This window comes from Balearica regulorum, chromosome 7, assembly GCF_011004875.1.
Source record: "Balearica regulorum gibbericeps isolate bBalReg1 chromosome 7, bBalReg1.pri, whole genome shotgun sequence".
NCBI lineage: Eukaryota > Metazoa > Chordata > Aves > Gruiformes > Gruidae > Balearica > Balearica regulorum.
In genome coordinates, this window is record NC_046190.1 from 3,449,010 (window position 1) to 3,468,667 (window position 19,658).

Genomic DNA, 19,658 nt, shown 5'->3' on the forward strand with positions numbered 1-19,658 from the left:
GTGGTTCAGAGGTGCCCTCAGCCGCACGAAGTGGGCATGGTGCACGGCTCCAGCTTGGGGACCGCAGCCTTTTGCACCCACTGAGTTTCTGCTGGCTCATTTATCCTCTGAGCTGGGGAAAGGCATAGTCCGGATCACCGTGAATAGGTACCAGCCTCTGCTCCAGGACAGACCCAAATCTGTGGTTCCAAAATCAATTTTTAAGTGGGATTGCATGGTGCAGTGCCTGCTGATGTACAGAAACATATTAGGCCAGTTTTGCCAACTGTTTCATGCACCAGGGACATGGGGCCAATCTGCAGAATTAAGTATCGATATCCAAATGGTGAGATTTGGGAAGAATCTTAAGAAATTAAAAATAAAACTGCACAATAAAAGTCTGTGGGGATTTACAGGATTAGGTTCTTTCTTTCTACTGCTCTACAGCATTCTGCACAACATGTGGGCATTATATGTATTTTGGTGGTACGTTAAGGAATAGATAATCTGTATTTGGTTATTCTCCCAGACAGTCAGTAATACTCATTCGAATGAGGAAGATTTTAAAAAATGCATCTGGCAACTCTGTGGGTGTGTTGGGTTTTTGTTTTGTTTTCTTTTCTTTTCTTTTCTCTTTAAAAACCCCACAATATGAACTAAGTTGGAGGCACCAGAAACAACTCCGAAATAATTATAAACCCAATAAATAATCCCTGAGCTCTAACGTATGCAGATGACTTTCCAGAGGAAGTAGCCAGGGCTGTGTGTGCAGCAGAAACGGGGAAACCTTGGCAGCCGGGGGGACCCCAGAGCCCCCCGGACCCGCGCGGTGCTCGGCGCTGCCTGCGCGGCGGCGGGCGGTAGGACCCCGCGGAGGGGCGGCCGCGGAGCTCATTTGTTCCATGGTAAGGAGCGCAGGCCAGCACGGACAGGCTGCTGTTACTGCAACGGTCAACAGAATTGTCCTTGCCAAAAAAGAAATAAAAAAATCCAAACCTCTTTAAAAACAAAAAAAAAAAAACCCACAACCACCAAAACCACTTTTTTTTTTTTTTTTTTTTTTTTTTCCCCCCTTAGAAAGCAGAGCCCAACTCATCAGCAGCTCATTCAGGAGCAGGAGGGGTTTTGGAGTTAACTGCATGCAGGAAATCTCTCACATCCTGAGTCCCAGCTCGCTCCTCTCTGTAACTGTATATTATGGTGCTGCTCTCCAGCCCCAGCTGATGAAAGTTTGTCTCCCTCAGTCTGGGCTAAGATGTCAAAGCGTCTCCATGCAGAGCAGCAGCGTTTCCCTCCTCCGCACCCCCCAGCCCAGATTTCCATGCTGCTGCTGAGCCTCAGCTGGCTCTTTTTAGCATCACCCAGAGCTCAAGGTAAGTTAATCATACATAGATATACTTTTTTCTTTTTTTTTTTTTTCCTGAAATACCCTCACCCTACGCTCCATTTTACGGGGACGAGCACCAGAGCACTGTACCAAAGTGAGCGCACCCAGCAGCACTCACTCGGCTGCGCGGGGGCCGCTTTCCCGGCCGCTGCCGGCGCGGACTTTGCGCCCCCCGCCGCGCTTCTCCCCGCGCTGCTCCCCCCCCCCCCCCCGGCCTCCCCCGCTCCGCTCCGCGCTGCGGGACGGCGGCGGCGGCTCCGCGGTGGGTGGGTGGGTGGGGGGGAACACACGGTGCGGGCGGCCCGGCCGGGGATACGCGGAGCCACGCCGGCTGCGGCCGCGGAACTCCCGCTCCGCGGCGTGAGGACTTCCAAGCCGTTAGCGGAAAAGCTCCGCTTTGCACCCCCCCCCCCCCCCCCCAGGTCCCGCCGGGGTGGGTCTGGTGCCGGGGACCCCCGGGGAAGGGGGTGCCCTGCGGGGTCCCCGCTGCGGCAGGCAGGGCCCGCGGAGCAGTTATCCCCTAAGGGTCCCCTGCCAACAGCCACCCGCGGGCTGGGGCTGGACGCGGGATTTGGGAGTAGTGTCAGGGTTTGGGCTCAGCTTCCAGCCGGGAAGAATTGCCTGAAAAAGCCGAATAGTGATGCTAAAAGCGTCCTTGCTGGGTAAAAAGTTTACTTGCCACTACGGTCATTCAAAGCGAGCACAAGTTGGGGATCGGTGGCTTTGGTTTTAACGATGTTTTGCAGTGCTGGCTCTGTGGTATCCGTGTTCCTCATGGGGGAAGAGCCTAGAAAAAGTGACTTGTCTTTTTGTACGGCAAGTCTGGGGCTTATTCAGGAATCACTGGAGGGCCCAGGCCCTGTCCTCTTCATTAAGCAGCAGCTGACAATGCATATTTTATGTGAGCGAGGAAGGGAGATTCTCTCGTCTAAATATACGTAACAGCGCTGAAGAGTGTGTGTCCCTACGTGTTACTACAAACTCTTGTCTTGGGTCTTTTTTTTTTTTTCATTGTAACTTTAAACTTTGTAAATGTTTGCTTGTCTCCAAATTTATGCACAGTGACTTTCACTGGGACTTTGGCTCTGGACTTGCTAAGAGAAAGATAGAGCTATACTTTATCCCGTGTTAGCCAGCGCATTGAAATCCTAGGGCAGACAGAGCAAGTTGTTGCATTTAATCGAGCACCTAGGTTTTATCTGAATGAATTAACAGAGGTTGAAGCTTTGCTTTGTCTTTGTGAGGGGTCTTGATTTCTCTTCCTCAACGTTTGTGTTTACACCAAATCAGCATATTGGGAATAAAGGCTGCAGAAATTCTCAGGTAGATGAGGAGAAATAAGTGCCCGGTTCCCCTGTGGCTGTTCCCTTTGCGTGGGTCGAGGGCTGGTTGGTTTGGGTGCAGGCAGCGCGTACCCCTTCTCTGAGCCCCTGGGGCTTGCCAGGCCCCTCCGTCTTTTGGAGGTGCGCTAAGACCGAGGGTAAACGTGGCTAACGCATCCAGGAAAGTTTGAGGTAAGATGCTTCAAGCATTCGCATATGACAGAAATGCAGAAATAAACATTCCCCAAAGTAGTTGTGCCTACAAGAAAACAAGAGGGCAAACTGTAGGTGACTTAGATCCAGCAGACGGATGAGAGAAAGGAACGGTATGTGGTGGTGGAAATCCTGTCACCTGTGTTTTGGGATTCCCTCAGAGCCAAGTCGAAGCTTTAAGGTTATGTTTGCACTGATGAATTAAGCTCTCTGTAAAGTTTGTGTCCGCTGCTCATCTTTATGGTGCCCATCTTTAGATGTCTAAGCCTGAGCAACAGTGGTGCTTGCTGACCCTTGCAGCTCAGCTGGATTTTGGGTTTGCCTTGCTATGGCTCTCCTACTCCTCTGCTTTCCGTAACACGTCTATAACTTGCTCTTTTGCATCTGCAGCCAGAGTGCTCAGCGAGCATCCTCTCCTTTAATTCCATTTTTTTCCCTGTCAAAGTAGAGAACAGCTTTAGCTTTGCCAGAGCATGTGCTGCTTTCTTGGTCACAGAGGTGCTGAAAGTTACAGCCGCGTGCTTCTAGACCCGGCGAAGCTGCCCGGTGACGAAAAGTCCTCTTAGCTGTGCTGGCACGCGTCTCGACTGGGCGTTTTGAAGCTTTGCAACTTCCACCTCAGCTGGCTTTAGTGCTGCGACTGCTCTGGGCCCGGCGTTAGTGATCTGAGGTGCCGCCAGGACATCCTCATTTTTACATAAACACGCGCTCAGTGATAAAGACGAGTTTAAGTTACGACACGCCTTGAAAACTGGCTTTGAAATGTGATTGTTTTAAAAGGCAGGAGACGTGCATAATGTGGGACTGCCCAAGTAACAACTCTAATATTAAACAGGAATTACCAGGTTATGAGCTAGATGGCTTAAAAGTAGCCTTGCCGCTCACTTTTAATATGAGTTTCCTTTCCAATTTTTATGGTTTTACTATTGCCATTTCCAGTTTTCAGTATTGCTAGCTCTTGGTTTCTGGTTAAAGGACCTCATGGACAAAAAGGAAAACCAACTGAAGTGCCGGCCTCAACAAAGCACAATTAGCCTTGCTATCCTGGTGGAGGATGATATCTAGGTCTAATCTTAGAGATTTAGTCAAATGCCTTAAAATCTACATCTGTATAAGCTTTTTTGCAGAGTCAAGGCCTTCCTGTATCTGCAGTGCAGACAGTGAAAGTGATGGTGCATGAAGTTAAACTCCAAATTAGTGTGCGTGGGGAAACTCTTACATCTCTTTTAGATATTTAGGTGTTAGCTGGAAGAACAGCAGAAAAAACGAAAATCCTAAAATTGCAGTCCAAAATTCTTTACCTTCAATTAAAATAACTTTTCTGTCAGACTTTATTTTTGTTACTGATTGTAATGGAAATAAATTACAGAAGAAGAAATCTTTCCTTGTCTCTCACTTTAAACCCGATCTCTCCGACGCACTCTGTTTTAGAGCTCACTTTCAAACACTGTCTTCTTTCAAACTGTTCCAGCATTTGTGGCAGATATTTACGGTCTGTGTATAATCACCTTCTTGTCTGACGATTATCCCTATCAGGTCCCCTGCAGATAGCCTGGCATGAGCTGTCACTGTCCGTGGGGCTCCACAGATCCATGCCAAAATACACCAGCTGAGGATATTATGCCCATTCTTCAAATCATGTTCGCATCGTTAACTCTCCTGCTCGCTGGGGAGCTGCTGGGCTGTTCGCTGGTGTTTTGTCGGGCTTCTCATCTCTTGCTTTCCTTGAGATTTTTGGAAAGGTCTCCGTCCAGCCGCAAAGAGCATCCTTGAACTAATGATTGACAGGCTGCGTTTTGGGCGGCTTTTCATCCTGCTCGCAGTGCGGAGGCTGCCCCGGTGGCACTTTTCTAATGCCATGTGAGTGACTGCAGTGGATCAGGGCTCTGTTTGTCTGGTGCTTCCACTCAGGCTGTCAGCCATTGATCACGAAATTCAGTTTTAAAAAGGCTGAATTCATGTAAATGCTTATTTGGTCCTCCACCAGCCTTGTTCAGACCTCACATATCCTAATCCTGACAGATTTATTGCTAGCAGTCCCTATGTTTCTAACATATCTCACGTTGCCAGTGCAAATTGTCCAAGGAGTCCAGCTGGGCTTCATTTTATTAGCATTCATGTGCATCCTTTTGGGCAGCACCGTTTGCGCTCCAGGGCTGCGGTGTTGCATGCGAATGGTGAGCGGCACGCTGCGTTTGGCAGGCAGGCGGCAGGATGCGGGCAGCGCGGGGCGGCGGAGCAGCCCGCACGTCCACATCCAGGGTGTTTTAGCAGCCCAGCTTCTGCCAAGTCCGAGAGCCTGACTTTTGGAGACTGCGTCTTTGAGGGCTGAGGGGGTGGGGTTTGTCTTGACTTTTGCTGTCAGATTTATAAAGCAAGAGGTGACATTTCTAGGGTGTCTGCAGTTGGCTCTGAAACGCTGGTACATGGCCAGGCTCTGCTGCACCAGCAGGCTCTCCCCAGCTCTGCATCTCACGCAGCATCCAGTCCTGCTTAGGATGCCAGGCCCTTCATGCTCTTCATATCGGAGAGATTTTTTTATCTAATCCCTTTTTCTGATGGCTTTTTCTTCCTCTACAAGCTTCGGTATTTTACTCTACATCATCTCAGATTTTGTTCTTCGTGTTGCATGGACATTGTACTTGCATTTCAAGTGGCTTTCAGGTTACTCCTAGGACAAAAATGCATCATCTCCAAAATTTTGTACTACTAAAGGCCTAAAATCACACCTGCAGGGGCTTCTCTTAGACTCTGCTGAGTCTCCAGGGCAAATCTGTGACAGACTAAATTAAAAATCCATGGCTTGAGTAACGCCTGTTAGAGGATTGCAGCTGATTCTTGATGGGACGGTGCAGCCCAAAAGGACAATCTCTTTTGTTTCTGGCTAACACGGAGCAAAATGCTTCTACTTCATTAAATTTTTATCTCTTTGAGAAAAGGATCATGCTAACTGAGAGAAGGTATTGTTTCTTAGGAGACCCCTGCTCCAGGATGTTGACCCTTCTCTTTTTAGCATCGCTTAAGAGTTCGAGACTACATGGGTACCTAGTGTGATGTTGGCATCGGTGTTTCAGAAAGTGATTTGATCAACTGCGTCATCTAATCAGAAATGCTGACTCTTCTGTTCAATCACTTCATGTTGTATCATTAATTTTTTACACCCTATATAAATGAGTTTTCTGCTTTCCATGACTTGGAGTTAGGATGAGAAATATTTGGTAGATTGGGGCGGAGGCTTGTCCATTTGCAAGATCAACATGATGAAACCGTTGGTTAGATGAACACATTCTTTCTTGTCCAAAATATATGATCTAATAAGCCAAGAAGTGAAATGTTTCATGGCCTGTTAACCACGCTGGATAACACACAGCAAGGCGTAAAAAGCTGGATGCAGAATTTGGCACAAAAGACTCTTTAACTAGTTTATTCTGAGATATTTGTTAAGAGGAACCATGTCAGTCCCTACAAATACAGTCTAACAGTATATGTCATATGCATTAAGTGAAAAACCTTCTTCTGACAATGGTGAAAGTCTGCTGTTTTCTTGCTTTTATTTAATGTTTTCTAATTCTGAAAACAGCTGATCAAGCAAGAGAAATAAACCTCGTGTGACTGCTTACCTTTGAAAGAATATATTAAAATATAAACTTCTCTGAATCCAAGTGTTATGGGATTGTGTTTTGATGTAGTCATGTAAAAAAAAAAAAAAAAAAAAAAAAAAAACCCACAAATCTGGACTTTGTCATAATGCTACATTTCATAAGGTGAGCATATGGGCCTGACCATGCGTGGAGCTGAGCATCACCAGTACCTTGATTCAGCAGTGCTGTCTGTATGCAGCCATGGTAATGTGCTGAACATCCTCTGTTACCTCAACAATTGGGAGACATGAAGAGACCTATTCAGTCCAGATTATTTAGGTCTCTATTACATTCCTTTTCTGCCATCGAGAGCACTGCAGTGACAGAGCTATAGCTGAAAATAAAATGTGGCCTCTGCAGCTTATAGGGAAGGATGCGGCGGCTCACTTCTGAGCCACGTTCCTTTTTGAATTGGAGATCATAAAACTGTATCCAGGCTAAAAACTGCTCTTGCATTTTGACAGAGATTTTAAAGTGTGAGGTAAGCATTCCAAGTGAAATATTATTTATTTCTTCATCTGTTGGCTCTTAAGTGAGGAAAATGTGCCCCACTGAAGAGACACTTTGGGTAAACACTGGTGGTTGAGGGGACAGTGCAGGGTCGTTGCAGAAGAAATCTTCACACTTTAGAAAGAAGGAGCTTGTCTATTTATTTTGTGTTGTGTGTGTTCCTTGTTTGTGGGTCTGATCCTCGGTTGGGATAAATTGTCTCACCTTCATGGATCTGACTCCTTTGTACAACCTGGTGCTGATGTTCTGTGCTATTCATTTAAAAGCTGCCTGACAGGATCAGAGGATGTATAGGTTAGATGAGCAAAGCTGTGTTAGTGACCTGGGAAGATATCCTGGGTGCTCTCCCTGCCCCGAGGAAACAATAAAAATAAATGTGCATTACTCCTGTAGCTCATCTCCTGAAGAAGCCTGTGAAAGTCAGGAGTTATGGACTGATCCAGTGCTTATGGCGACATTTGTTGTAAGGTCACAGACATAAAACCGAGCAGGATAGGTGGCTTCAAGAACATTAAGTACCTCTAAGTTTGCTGTTCATTCATGATTCAAGAAATAGGAAGGCAGACTTCAGTGACAGCTTATGTTAGTACAGGTGCAGTTAATTTTTCTTTTTCTGCTGTTGTGTAATGCGAGTAGCAGGTATTCCCCGCACAAACAAAAACGCATGATGGATATTAACTCCCCAGCCCAGGAGCTCATTTGCTGGGCTTGGGAAAGAACTACGAATCGTTTCCCAAGCATTTTTACCTAAATTAATGCTGAAATTTGCTTCAGCTGGATTTGCTGTGTTTTCAGTGTGATTTCCCAGAGAACATCTGAATGAATGGTTTGTGTGCATGTGACGAGCACTACTCAAACTCCCACTCGGTAGGTTTTTTCACTGGTGGTTGTGTATGGGGAGGAACATCCCTCACTACAGCTATGCTAAGGATTCCTCGTACTCCGTGGGGGAGGCTGGTAAATCATTGGAGAAAAAGATTGTACTATACCTTTTAAAAGACCGGAAGGAAATTGTGTTTTGGGGAGTAGTTTTGAACTTTAGTCAGTGGAAAGGAGCCTTTCTCGAGGGCTTGGAGGGGAGACAATGGAGAGGAACTGTGGGTCTGGACTTTGGTGTAATCATGTGGACTCATTGCTGAAAAGTGAATATAGTCAGTACTTCTTTCTTTGGCACTGGGGCTCTATGGATTAGTGGTGCCTGTGCTCGTAAAGCACGGGTTATTATTTCTCTACTCAAGTGTTTTTGTTAGGTGGTGCCTCGCTGATGCTGAAGGGTGCAAGGCTGAGTTTATAATCAAAATGAGAATCTCTGGGACTGGGATCCTTTGGGGAAGGAGCAGTAGTTTAGGGAGAAGCAGAGATGCCCCAGTAGTGCCTATGCTGGGATGGTGCTGGGGTGATGCTGAGTTAAGATACAACATCCTTCGCTACGGCATCCTGGAAATACCTGCGGGAAAGGCAACCCTCGCTATTTTTCGCCTTTTATTAGTCCTGTCCTGCTTGTTTTCATGAGAAAGAATGACTGGGTCAATTTATATGGTGTGCCCCAGGACTAGGAAAAGAAGCAACTTTAAACCAGGATTTGCAGCAAGAGGACAGAAGTTCTCCTAAGCCGTCGTGTCACTTATTTTTCAAAGCTGCTTTGGGTTTGAATCTTGTATTTACAACTTGTCCTTTTCTGTGAACTCCAAGCGCTGAGCTTTTCCGTGGGGGGATCCTCTCAGTACATACCCATCGCCTGGTGTGCCGAAATGCCCTCCAGTTCAATGCTTCGGCTTTGCTGCTTTATTTCTCTCATATTTTGAAATGTTCTCTTCTAGGACAAAAAGACAATTCTGTCTTTGGACTGGTCCTGAATAGTAATTCCTCAGTCAAACATAACAACGTCACAAATGAGGCTGGACAGCTGTTTCCCAAATATAGTATATGTATATATTCTATACACGGTAATAAAGCTTGGTTTTCACTATTTGAAATGTTCTGCCGTCTTCCTGCCCCCTCCTGCAGTCAATGGCAAATGTTGTTCTCAAAACTCCACTTGTCACATTTTGTTCTCGAGAACAGGGAGGATATTGAGATATACTGGCTTCTTTCCTTGAGTGCATTTCAATATGTATTTTGTATAATGAGAGCCCAAATCCTTCTCGCATTACTTATGCTTTAATCACACTGTGCTCTCCCAAGATTGCTTTAATCGCATTTGCATCAGCAGGAGTAACTCTGTATGACGAGCAATATTTCATCTGCAAACAGAGGGGACCGATCTCGGGCGCATGATGAGGAAGGAACTGGCTGTCCTGGATTTGTTACAGCGCAGCTCTCTAGTGAAGAATGGTGTAGCATCCTGATTCGAGAAATAGGTATTCAAGAAAAAGAATGAACAAAAGCTATTTTTACAGTTTTCTTGAGGACCTGTCAAGTGTGATATTTCCCTTTTAATTTTCTAGTAAATGGCTTTTTGGCATGTGTTAACTCCCAAGAAGCGCGATGCTGCCTAGTGCAGCAGACATCATTTTGTACTTTAGCCATGACATTACCGTATATGAGAACTGAAAAGTTATATAGATATTACACCAATATATAAACCATGTGTGTTAGAAAGACAAGTTCAGTTTTGAAATATTTGACTTAGCTATGCTTTTCACTTTCAATCTGTGCCAAACATGTGCTTGAATAACTGATGGAGTCATATGGTTCCCTGAATAAAGCACTTTATTGTGCGCAGACTTAGAGCCTTCCAACAGTTGTATTACAGAAGCTTGAAGATTAAGATGATCCAACTGCTTAGGGGGTATGTTCCACAATGAACATTTTATTTTTCTTTTTTTCCCCTCTCTCTCTCTCTATTTTTTGCCCTAAAATGTGTCATTAGTTTGTTCAGCTGGTCGCGCAGTGACACTGACCGCAGAGCCTTTGGTGGAGAAGAACAGCAAGTTACCTTCAAATTTAAGCTTTCGCACCCATGTCCATATTAAAATGTTGAACACATGACTTTTTCCATGGAGTTTACGGGATTTTGTGGGGGAAGGGTGGGAGGGCTGTTCCCTCTCGCAGATTATTTCATCGGCGGAATTAGATTTAGGAAGGGAATAACTCATGCAAGAACAAGTGATGACAGGGGATAGTTCTTAGAATTATAAAACTGAAATATTAAAAAGCATGTTTTTAAGACTGTTTAGTTAAAGGGGACCAGTGCGTCTCAGACTCCTATTTCTCATCCAAGCAGTCAGTGCTCGGGAAGCTGCTTAGTGTGAAAGACCAAGTGGACAAGTCACACACAGATCAGTTCAAAGTTGACAGACCTGTCAAGCTGTAGAGAGGATCTTTTTTTTTCATTATTAGAAGCAGAAAGAACAGAAAATTAAATTCAGGAATGTGTGGAGTCATCTGGCTGTTGCCGGTCCTCAGGCTTATCGAAGACCCTTCCTGGTTTTTGATGTTTTAAAAATTTTGTACGAGTTGTAATTTTGCAATGTGAAAGAAAAGACAAGACTGAAGCCCAAGAAGATCCATGGAATTAGTAGTTTTTCAAAAGCTGCTTGTGCTTAAATGCCTGAGGTCTTGGGTTTGGGAATGGGGGGAGGAGTGAGAAAACAAGTAAAACTTTGTGTATAGTTAGGTGGGTTGCTTTTTTTTTTTTTTAAAAAAAATAATTATTTTCTAGGCAGGCCATGAAAGGACTAATTTTACTAGATTTTGTAGAGAGAATCAACATACTGCTTAGATGTGCAAAGGTTAGTTGGAAAAATGATTTATGATTTTGAATGAATAAAAGCTTTACTGCAAGAGATAAGATTTTTATTTTATGCACAGTCAAATCTTCCCCAGATTTTTGTGCTTACATACAGATGAGGGCAGAGTCCAGCATGTTATGTCCTGTCTTTTTTAAAGCTGGCTAAGTGCTGTTAGTGGGCTAATGGGAAGTGCCTTATCAGTCTGGTGGAGTCTCTGATTTTTGTCCTTTCTTTGAGAGGGTGGCTCTGTTTTCAGATGGTGGTTAGTGTAAAAGTTAAGAAGGACGGATGGTTGACTTTAAGGCAAGCTATTGCTTATTTGACCCTATGCAAGTTACTGGGCTTTCTTTTTGCCATTATGCGCTGTAAATCTTGTGCTGGTTCATTTTGCAGCATTTTCATATTTATTATCAGATATAATTATAATTTGCATTTTTGTTATATTAATAAGTGACAATTTGTTATTTTTCCTGTCGCAGACAGAATGGGTACCATTCTAGAAGATAGTTTCAGCAAGATCTGTGCCTGGATAATGTTTAGCTTGGGTAATGTTTGGGCTTTTGCTGGAAGATGGAGTGGAACAGAGAACTGGGAGCACACATCCCCAGTCCTTGGCCAGATAGTTGGATAGTGGACACTTTTGGTTTTGGCATGATGTAGTCTGAGTGCTAATGTTAACAATTTCCATTTAAAGAAAGTTGATTTTTTAATTGTTTTTCCTTGATGCACAAAAGCTGAATGTGATCCTCTTTGCTCAGAAGTTGTGTATTGCGATCCAATCTACCTTTACGTATAGCCACTTTCTACTCTTGCCATCTATGAATATATCAGCACTGGCAAGATAAACACCAAGACGTATATAAAGCTAAAGGACAATCATGGATCCTATCATCTTTGGTTTTCTAGATTATGAAAAATAATTATTTTAGTTCCCTTGTCTTTCCGCTTCCATGATCACCCTGGCAGCCTTTCCAATCCAGCAACTCCAGGCTGAATTAATCTTGATGAATGCAGGTGAGGAGAAATGCCCACAGTATTCCAGATGTTCTTGCATTAGTAATTCTCAGGAGTAACTTAAATATCTGATGTTCACTGGAAACATCTCTTTTGATGCGTTGTTCCAGGACTGTCTTTGCTTTGTGTAATATCAATGCTATAATGAATAGCATGTACGGGTCTTTCTTGTGTCGTTTGCCTTTGAAGCTTACTGCTCTAAGCAGTAATGTTCATGGTCCCTAGGGGTAGAACTCTCCATTCTGTACTACTTGGTTTCAACCCTTTGCTCCAACGTGCAGGTTACTGGATTCTTTCTTTCCTTCCCCATGGAGACGTTGTCTCCTAACTTGGAGCACTGGATTTCAGGAGAACACTTGTGCATGTTGAGTAAGGGTTGCTGATAGAAATATTGAGACTGATCCTAATACCTTTTCTTACTGAACCCTGGTAGAAACCTTCCTTCACTTGGTTGGTTAGTGATGTGCTTGGTGGGTAGTCTCTACGCCTTACACAGTTTCACCCCCTTCTTAAATTTCATAAGCTCAGTCCAATCTTAAAGGTTGAATGATTGGTCCTCCTCTCTCAATGTAAAAGCTTGGTAATTTTGGATAAAAAAGTTCTATTTTGAATCTGGAGGTGATAAAGGAGTCATCCCAAATAAGACATGAGGGAAGCGACCGATGAGGGGCCTAAAGCTCTTTCCCATCTGATGGGTGTCCTGGGTGGCAGTGGGTGGCTCTGTTGGGTTCCTGCCCAGCTTGCTGGGGCTGGTGGCACAGAACAGACCCAAGGTATTATGGACTATAGGGGCAGCTGGCTGGCAGCAGAACCTGTGGGCATGCCTCAGTACCCTGACACAAAACTAATTGCCATCGGTCCAAGTGCAGGAGGCAGCCGCCTATGTAGCCCTTCGTCTCTGGCCAGAAATGACCCATCCAAATCATGGATCCCACTGGCTGTGGACTAAGCTGAGGAAACTGGAGAAAATGAGGAGGGGAAAGGATAAAGTATGCCCTTTCTGTTGTCCACAGCATTGCCAAAGCCTTGCGAAACAGAGCAGTGCCAGTAGCTGGTTTCAATTTGCAGTAAGATTACTCTGTTCTATTACTCTTTTCTGACCTAAGATTATTCTGGTGCATGGGTGGTTTTTCGCAGAGGAAAGAGTAGATAGGCTGCAACTTACAATGCTGAGCCCCTTTATAATATGAAAGGTAACACAAGAATCATAATACAGTTTAATGTAGCCTTTTTTTTATTCCTCCGCTTCTGTTACTTTCCTAACTCAGCCGTAAGTGCAGTGGTGACATGACGTGTGCTGGGGGGAGGGCTGGGGTCTGGGCTGGAGGTGGGCATCCGTCCCTGGGGGAGGGCCGACGGCCGGGCTGGGCTCAGTGGGGTGCTGGGGCTGCCAGGGCACCCGGGCACCCTGATGGGACCACGTGAACCGGTGTGGGACAAGAAGCGCAGGTGGGACTCCCAGAACGTGCACATCCACAACGGGAAGGAAGCACGGGGTCGTACGTTGGCTTTAAATCTGTGTGCTAATAGGTGGATGGTGTTTATAAACCACCCCAGGTCTGACTCCGCTCTCCTGTGCCGTGCCAGGGAGGGGGGAGCAAAACCAGCACTAGCGGGATGGTAGGGGTGTGCAGTTGGGGGGGGATTTTATTTCTTTTCTTCCACTTCGGTCTGTTTTCTCCAGACCCACTCGGTCTTGAGAGCGTTCACCGTTTTGTTTATCATAAGGACAAATAAATTGCACTGCCTGGCTAAAAGCTTATTAATTTTAACTAAATGCAAATCTGAAGCGTGTCTGGGCTTCTTCAGGAGGCAGCGCCCGCTAAACAAAGATGTCACGTCGCAAGCTTGGAGTTTATTTTACACAGAGCTCGGAGGAACTGAAATAGAAAGCAAAAAGATGAAAACTATTCTTAACTTCTTTGCCAACAAGTCCTTGTATGATACTGTGCAAAGAAGAAAAGTTGTAGAAGTACATGGCAGATGAAAAATATTTAAGCCGCACAAAAGTCACTGACAGATAACATCTACTCATCTCACTATTTGTACAAAGTATCTTTTATATTACTGAAAAAAAAAAAAAGAATAAAGGGTGCTACATCAGCTTGTGGGCTGCTTGTGGATCAAAAGCGTTACCTTCAGTGCAGGCTGAAAATAGAAAACAGATAGACACGACTGTGAAGTTTTTCATGTGAAAACGTGGGAGACGAGCTTGCGTCAGGAAGAACTGGACAGAATTTCACTGAAATGGAAAATACGTAGGTGAGTAAGTAGGTGCATGTGACACAAGAGATAGGAAACCTGGGTCTAATAAAAGTTTCTGGTAATACAGATGGCCTGATTTTCTTCCCCTCTCATGACACATTACCGAAATTTAAATTCTCTGATTTCAATTATTACACTATTTATATTGCTGTAATACCAAGAGTCCCCGTAGAGAAGAGGCCTCGTTATTAATGTAATGCAAACAACTCTAATGGCTCCAGCTTCAAAGAAATCCTAAGGAAAATGGGTAAAGGAGATGAAGAGTGGCAGAGAGGAAATACCAGCACGTCTGCGCGCATGAGGAACTGCAGCCCTGGGAGCTCACGGGATGTGGTCAAGGTGATGGAAACCCTTCGTTAGCACAGATCTCCGGTCCTGTCCCGTCGCACTCCTCTCCTGGTGCTCTTCGGATGCTCTTTGGGAGGGCTCTGCTTCTGCTTGGAGATGGGCGGCCCAAAATCAACAGAAGAAAACTGGGACTGCGTTTTGTTCAGCCATCGTGCAAGAGACTGGGTGAAGTGTTATCCCTCACTGGGATAAATTCTCTGGTGTTGCCAACTTTGAGGCAAGGGCAGTGCATGCCAAAGGCTTTCCGAGGTTGCCAGCAGCTGTCCCACCTGTGCAGCTACTCAGGAGCCCACACCGCTGCTCAGACTCAGGGCTGCTCTGGGGCTGCGCATCTCTTTGTCCCATTTTTTCAAAGTTTCCTGCACACTTCAACTCCAATTTCTATGCCTACGGTTTTGGGCCTGGCTCTCTTCTTGTGGTTTTTTTGTGGATTTTTTTCTCCTGACTTCCTCTACCCGTATCGTTTCTGTCTGCATCCCGTTGTTCGGTCCTTTAGGTGCTGTCATCTTTCCCATCGCAGACGGATATGTGTGGGTCGCTCTTCACTGACTGTGATCCCTTGTTTCCTGCAACGTGTTCTTTGAAGCTTTGCAATCTGGTTGCAGAATCCTATTTAAAGGATCTACCTTTTTATCTTCCCCCTACTTTTATATTTAAAGACTGAACTGGAGTTTACCTATCAGTTATACAGGTTTCTTTATTTTGTCATCTTTCGGAAAAATGCATAGTACGTAAATATAATGACCTTAAATCAGAAAAACGTTGTTACTTGATTTACAAAATAAGCTATAATGTGCATATATCACACTGAGGACAGTTGGGAGTTAAGCAAGTGCATAATCTTAAGCATGTGCCCAAGCGCTCGTCTGAATGAGGCCCCGTGACTGGGCTGCAGTGCTTTCTCTGCCTTCTGCAGGAAGCTGTGATTTTTATCACACCCAATAATTTAAATAAAAAACATTCAGATAAGCAGCAAAATATTTGGCTGAAGGAAAGCAACTAGATAGAAATTGATCTTGTGTTTTATAAATGCTATGGCTTCAGAGGAGTTTGCAAACCCTAAAGCTTGTCTGTTTTGTTTCCCCCAAATAAATTATCTCTTCCAATAAAGATATAACTGCTGCCTATAAACCTGTCTTGATGTCTGTCTCCAGACTATCAACACTTCTGCACAATATGCATTTTTAGTGTGCAGATAAATAAGCATGTGTGTAGGATTAAATTTGCTCATTGTAACCTTACTTTGTTATGCAACACAAGCACCGCTTTGTCATGAGAGAAGAGGAGTGACAAAATTGAACCGCGCTTTTTGTAGATATTGTTCCCTTTTCCCGTGATATTTTTATAGCAGTTGCACTTTCTGGGCCATGCCATGTAATGAGGGAATAACACATCTGTGCACAAATGCTGATCCCTCCCCCTCTCATTTTTCTTCTGTTTCGGGTAATATTGTGATGTTAATGCTTTATAGAATTAATAAGAAAGGCAACTTGCATGTGCAGGAGTACCAGAGAGACTGTGTGATGCTTCCTTGATATCTAGCTGCAGCTCCATGGTGTAAGACTGTGTAGAAGCGACATAGACAATGTGTCCGTGGGAGGAAAAGTATGATCGTAGGGTTTCTTAAAATTTAGATCTCATGAAACTTTCAGAGTGCAAATCCTACAAAGTAATAGAAGGGCTTGAGTCATTTAATTCATAGTTCAGACTGCTCTAGTGAGCAAGAGGAAAAAAAAAAATCAGGGCTAGAGCCAAACTTTTCTCATTTCTCTGAGATATGCTTCATAAATTTCTGTTCTGTACAGGGAGCTTCATGCCTGATAATCAGAATAAAGAGCTGTGAGGTTGTCTAGACCCTCCTAGGCAGATGAGATGGTATCTCAAACGCCTCCACAGGGGTGAACCCAATCGTGTGCAGGGTTTGGAGCATCCCTTCCAAGGGCTGACACTGCGTCCTCCCAGACCCCTGTCACCTGGGCTTGGGCTGCGCTAAGCGTGGGGTGAGAACCCTTTCTCTACAGGAACACCTCTCTCCAATATACTTTATCTTTTTATCTTAGTCTTTTTTTTTTTTGGGGGGGGGGGTTAGAGAAAGTATCATATTTTTAAAAGCATACTTGAAAATACTGAACTTTTCTTCCTCTCACTTCAGCTTAACACTAATGACTGTGTAGATGTTTTTAAGCTAATTCTAACAGTGACTAAATCAGTCTCATTCTGCCCAAAACACAGCTTTTGGTCCTCAGAGAGTGTTCGGTGACCAGAGAGGGCAGGTCAGGATGCCGGGTCGGCAGTACGGAGCAGTGGGCTGTGTGTGTAGGTCTGACCCCACAGCTCTCCTCTCACTCCCTTCACATGGTTCAGCTCCAAGATGTGGTTGAGCTGCTCCTTCCCCTGTCACCTTCCCTCTGCTCCTCCCGGCACAAAGGCAATGGGGGAAGGATGAAGACAGGTCATGCTGACCTTTCTCCGTCTCAATGGAGGATGGACACGTTTCTAGAGCACCTGGGAAGACTGGTGCCTCATCCTCCCAGGGTCCAAGTGCTCCAGAGGGCTCAGTGTGGTGGTAGGTCAAGAGTGTGGCAAACCCCACCAGCGTTTTGACTGTCCCATGGCACCTGGAAGCCAGCCCTATCTTCTCTTTGAGATTTATTCACAATACCATTTCCAGCTCTTGTACTATGATACTGGTTTTAGGACTCTGCTTTGACAGGCACAATACCATTAGTATGTTTAGTGAGAGGAAAACCATTTGATAAAAGTTGCATGCAAATAGCTTTTTGACACTGTAGTATGAATTGAAGTCATCTGACTGTGTAGGAGTAGAGCATTATTTCAATGAGAGTTTACATTCTCTTTGAGACTTTTTTTCCGCCACTAATGAGAATGTGCATCCTTGATCTTACGGGGTTCTCAGTACTTCGTGACCTCCTTGCGTGTTCATATCCAAATGCTGAGGCTGCTAAGTAAACAGTCAGTCTTTTGCTGTACACAGTTCAGCCTTGTTAAAACGGAGTACAACTGGACATTTCCATGTTTAGAGGGGAGGATGGGGCATTAAGAAGTGTTTGGGGGATAATGAAATACCAAGGATTAAACCTGGTAAATCTGCTTTGTACAATAAACCTGGTGCTTTCGGGAACCCCAGACCGGGTCGTTACATCTCTGCTCTGTCTCCAGCTCACGAAGCGTGAGGACCAGCTCACCCCATCGCAGAAACGGGAGGGCTGTAAGGGAGAATCTGGGGTTGCTGCCTGCCCTTCGGGAGCCTGTGTCGTGCAGGGTTTGTTCGCCCCAGGGAGGGGAGGGCTCCAGTTGCACCCCCGGGGCACTGTCCCCCCTCCTACCACCCCTGATTTGAATCTGATCTAGTGCGGCTGTATCTGGGAAGAGGGATGGGGAGAAGAGGGATTGGGGAGTGGAATGATCAGGGCTAATTTCTTACCTTAATTATGGAAAAATAGTCCTATAAAATCTTATCGCTTCTAAATCGCTGCAGCTTGCTGACTCTCTTAATGATGACACTGAAAAGACGGCCACCTACTGCAGCCCGCCCTGCTGTCATCTTCAATGGAAAAAAAAAATAATTTCCAAACTCTAGTGGGATTATTAATGTAACACTTTAAGCAGTGGTGCCAATACCTCTCCAAATTTTTTTATTTAAGTCTTGCATCCCAGCTCCTTATCTTTGCATCCTGGTTTCTCTACGCCTTATGTGCAGTCTTTGTCTTCTGCGGCTACAGGAATGTGCCATGTAATCATCAGTGGAAATCACCTCGACACTTCTCACCCAGAACCCCAGCTCTCTTGGAAATTTGTGTAGGTGTCAACACTTGACAGTATGACCCCACAATGGTTTAATATTTAATTCTTTTCCTGAATTATTTCCTTTTGAAATATGCTGCCGGGTCCCTTAAATAACGAGTTGCACGTTGTCAGACGCTGTTCCCGACTAACCTGAAGTACTTCTCCCTGTCCCTAGGCGAGAATGTGGACAGCAAATTGGAGTCCTCGAGACAGCAGATGCCAAAGGACCAGTCAAAAGATTATGAGATAACAGTTCCCTTCCTTTTGAATGGAGAACAGTGGAGACCAGGAAATGGCTTTTATTCAAAGGTTAGTTTTCATTTTGCCTATTATTTTACTGTAAGATGTATAACAATTGGAAGCCTTTAGGGGAAAGTAAACGCACTTTTTTTCATCATATCCGTTATAAGCGTATTTTTTATATTTTTGTGGAGAGCTCACTGTCTAAAATTGTTACTTACCTGATTTAGCAAAATGGATAAGTTCTTTGGTTGAAAGGAATACTTTTTTTTGTGTAAAGTGGCATTCTTATTTCTGATGGCAGAAATGGAACCTCGACGTGAAACAGCTTGTTTAAAGAGGTTAACCTACACCGCTTGACATTATATCGTACAACAGCAAACCAGCCCCAAAACTGAGGGAGGGGCAAAGACAACAAACACGTTTGTTTCATTAAATACAGTCTGGCGGCAAGGACTCGAAGGAAAAGCATAAATAACGTTGCTTCGTTGACTGCAGCCCGAGGCATTACCTGGAGCCCATCGGGGAGGTGGCCCCCCAAATGCCGTCCCACGGAGGGAGCGGGGGCGAGTCGTCCTTCACTCTGCTCTCCCTTTGCCTAACCAGGGGATGGTCTGTCACTGCCTCTAAGCGGGGATTGTTTCCCCCTCTTGACAGGCTTTCCTCCCTTTTTTCCCCTCGGACGTTGGCTGATAATAGAGGTAGCTGGTTTTAGGAGAAAAGGGCTGTTTTCTGTCTCCTTGGTCTCCTGCTTGAAGTATGAAGGCAGGTTGTTGTTGATTATCACCAAAGACGTCGTGGGAATCTCTTACCCAGCCTTCTTAACTCAGGTCCAGTTTTGTTCCACCTTACTTTTTATATTGTTCTTTTAATTGTCAGAATGAGGAGAAAAAAGTTAAATTTTTAAATAGTTTAAAAAAAAAAATTAAAAAGAAGAAAAAAAAAAAAAAAAGGCAACCTCCATCACACACAGACAATGCAGACAGCCCAGACAGCCCATTACAGCTTTCTTTATTGCACTGGGAAAGTGTTTCATGCAGAAATCCTCCTTGACTACTGCCACTGTTTGCAGGACACGGTTTTGAATCATGCTGCTGACTGACAGAAGTAGGTGGGAAAAGAGATTTCAAAACAAGGCATCTGACTTTCAAAAAATCTTGTCTGGATTAAAATTTTTCTTCCTTTTTCTTCTTCCCTT

General features: G+C 44.7%; 1 protein-coding gene across 1 annotated transcript in view; it reads left to right on the top strand.

Moving 5' to 3' along the window:
* The first annotated feature begins 1,090 nt into the window (after positions 1 to 1,090).
* The window catches only part of ADAM12 (ADAM metallopeptidase domain 12), a 183,669-nt gene continuing 165,101 nt past the window's right edge, over positions 1,091 to 19,658 (top strand). Inside the window, exons 1-2 of the mRNA XM_075757648.1 lie at positions 1,091 to 1,352; positions 18,396 to 18,529. Coding sequence (XP_075613763.1) covers positions 1,235 to 1,352; positions 18,396 to 18,529 — 252 coding nt within the window. The 5' untranslated portion in view covers positions 1,091 to 1,234. The remainder of the gene's footprint in view (positions 1,353 to 18,395; positions 18,530 to 19,658) is intronic.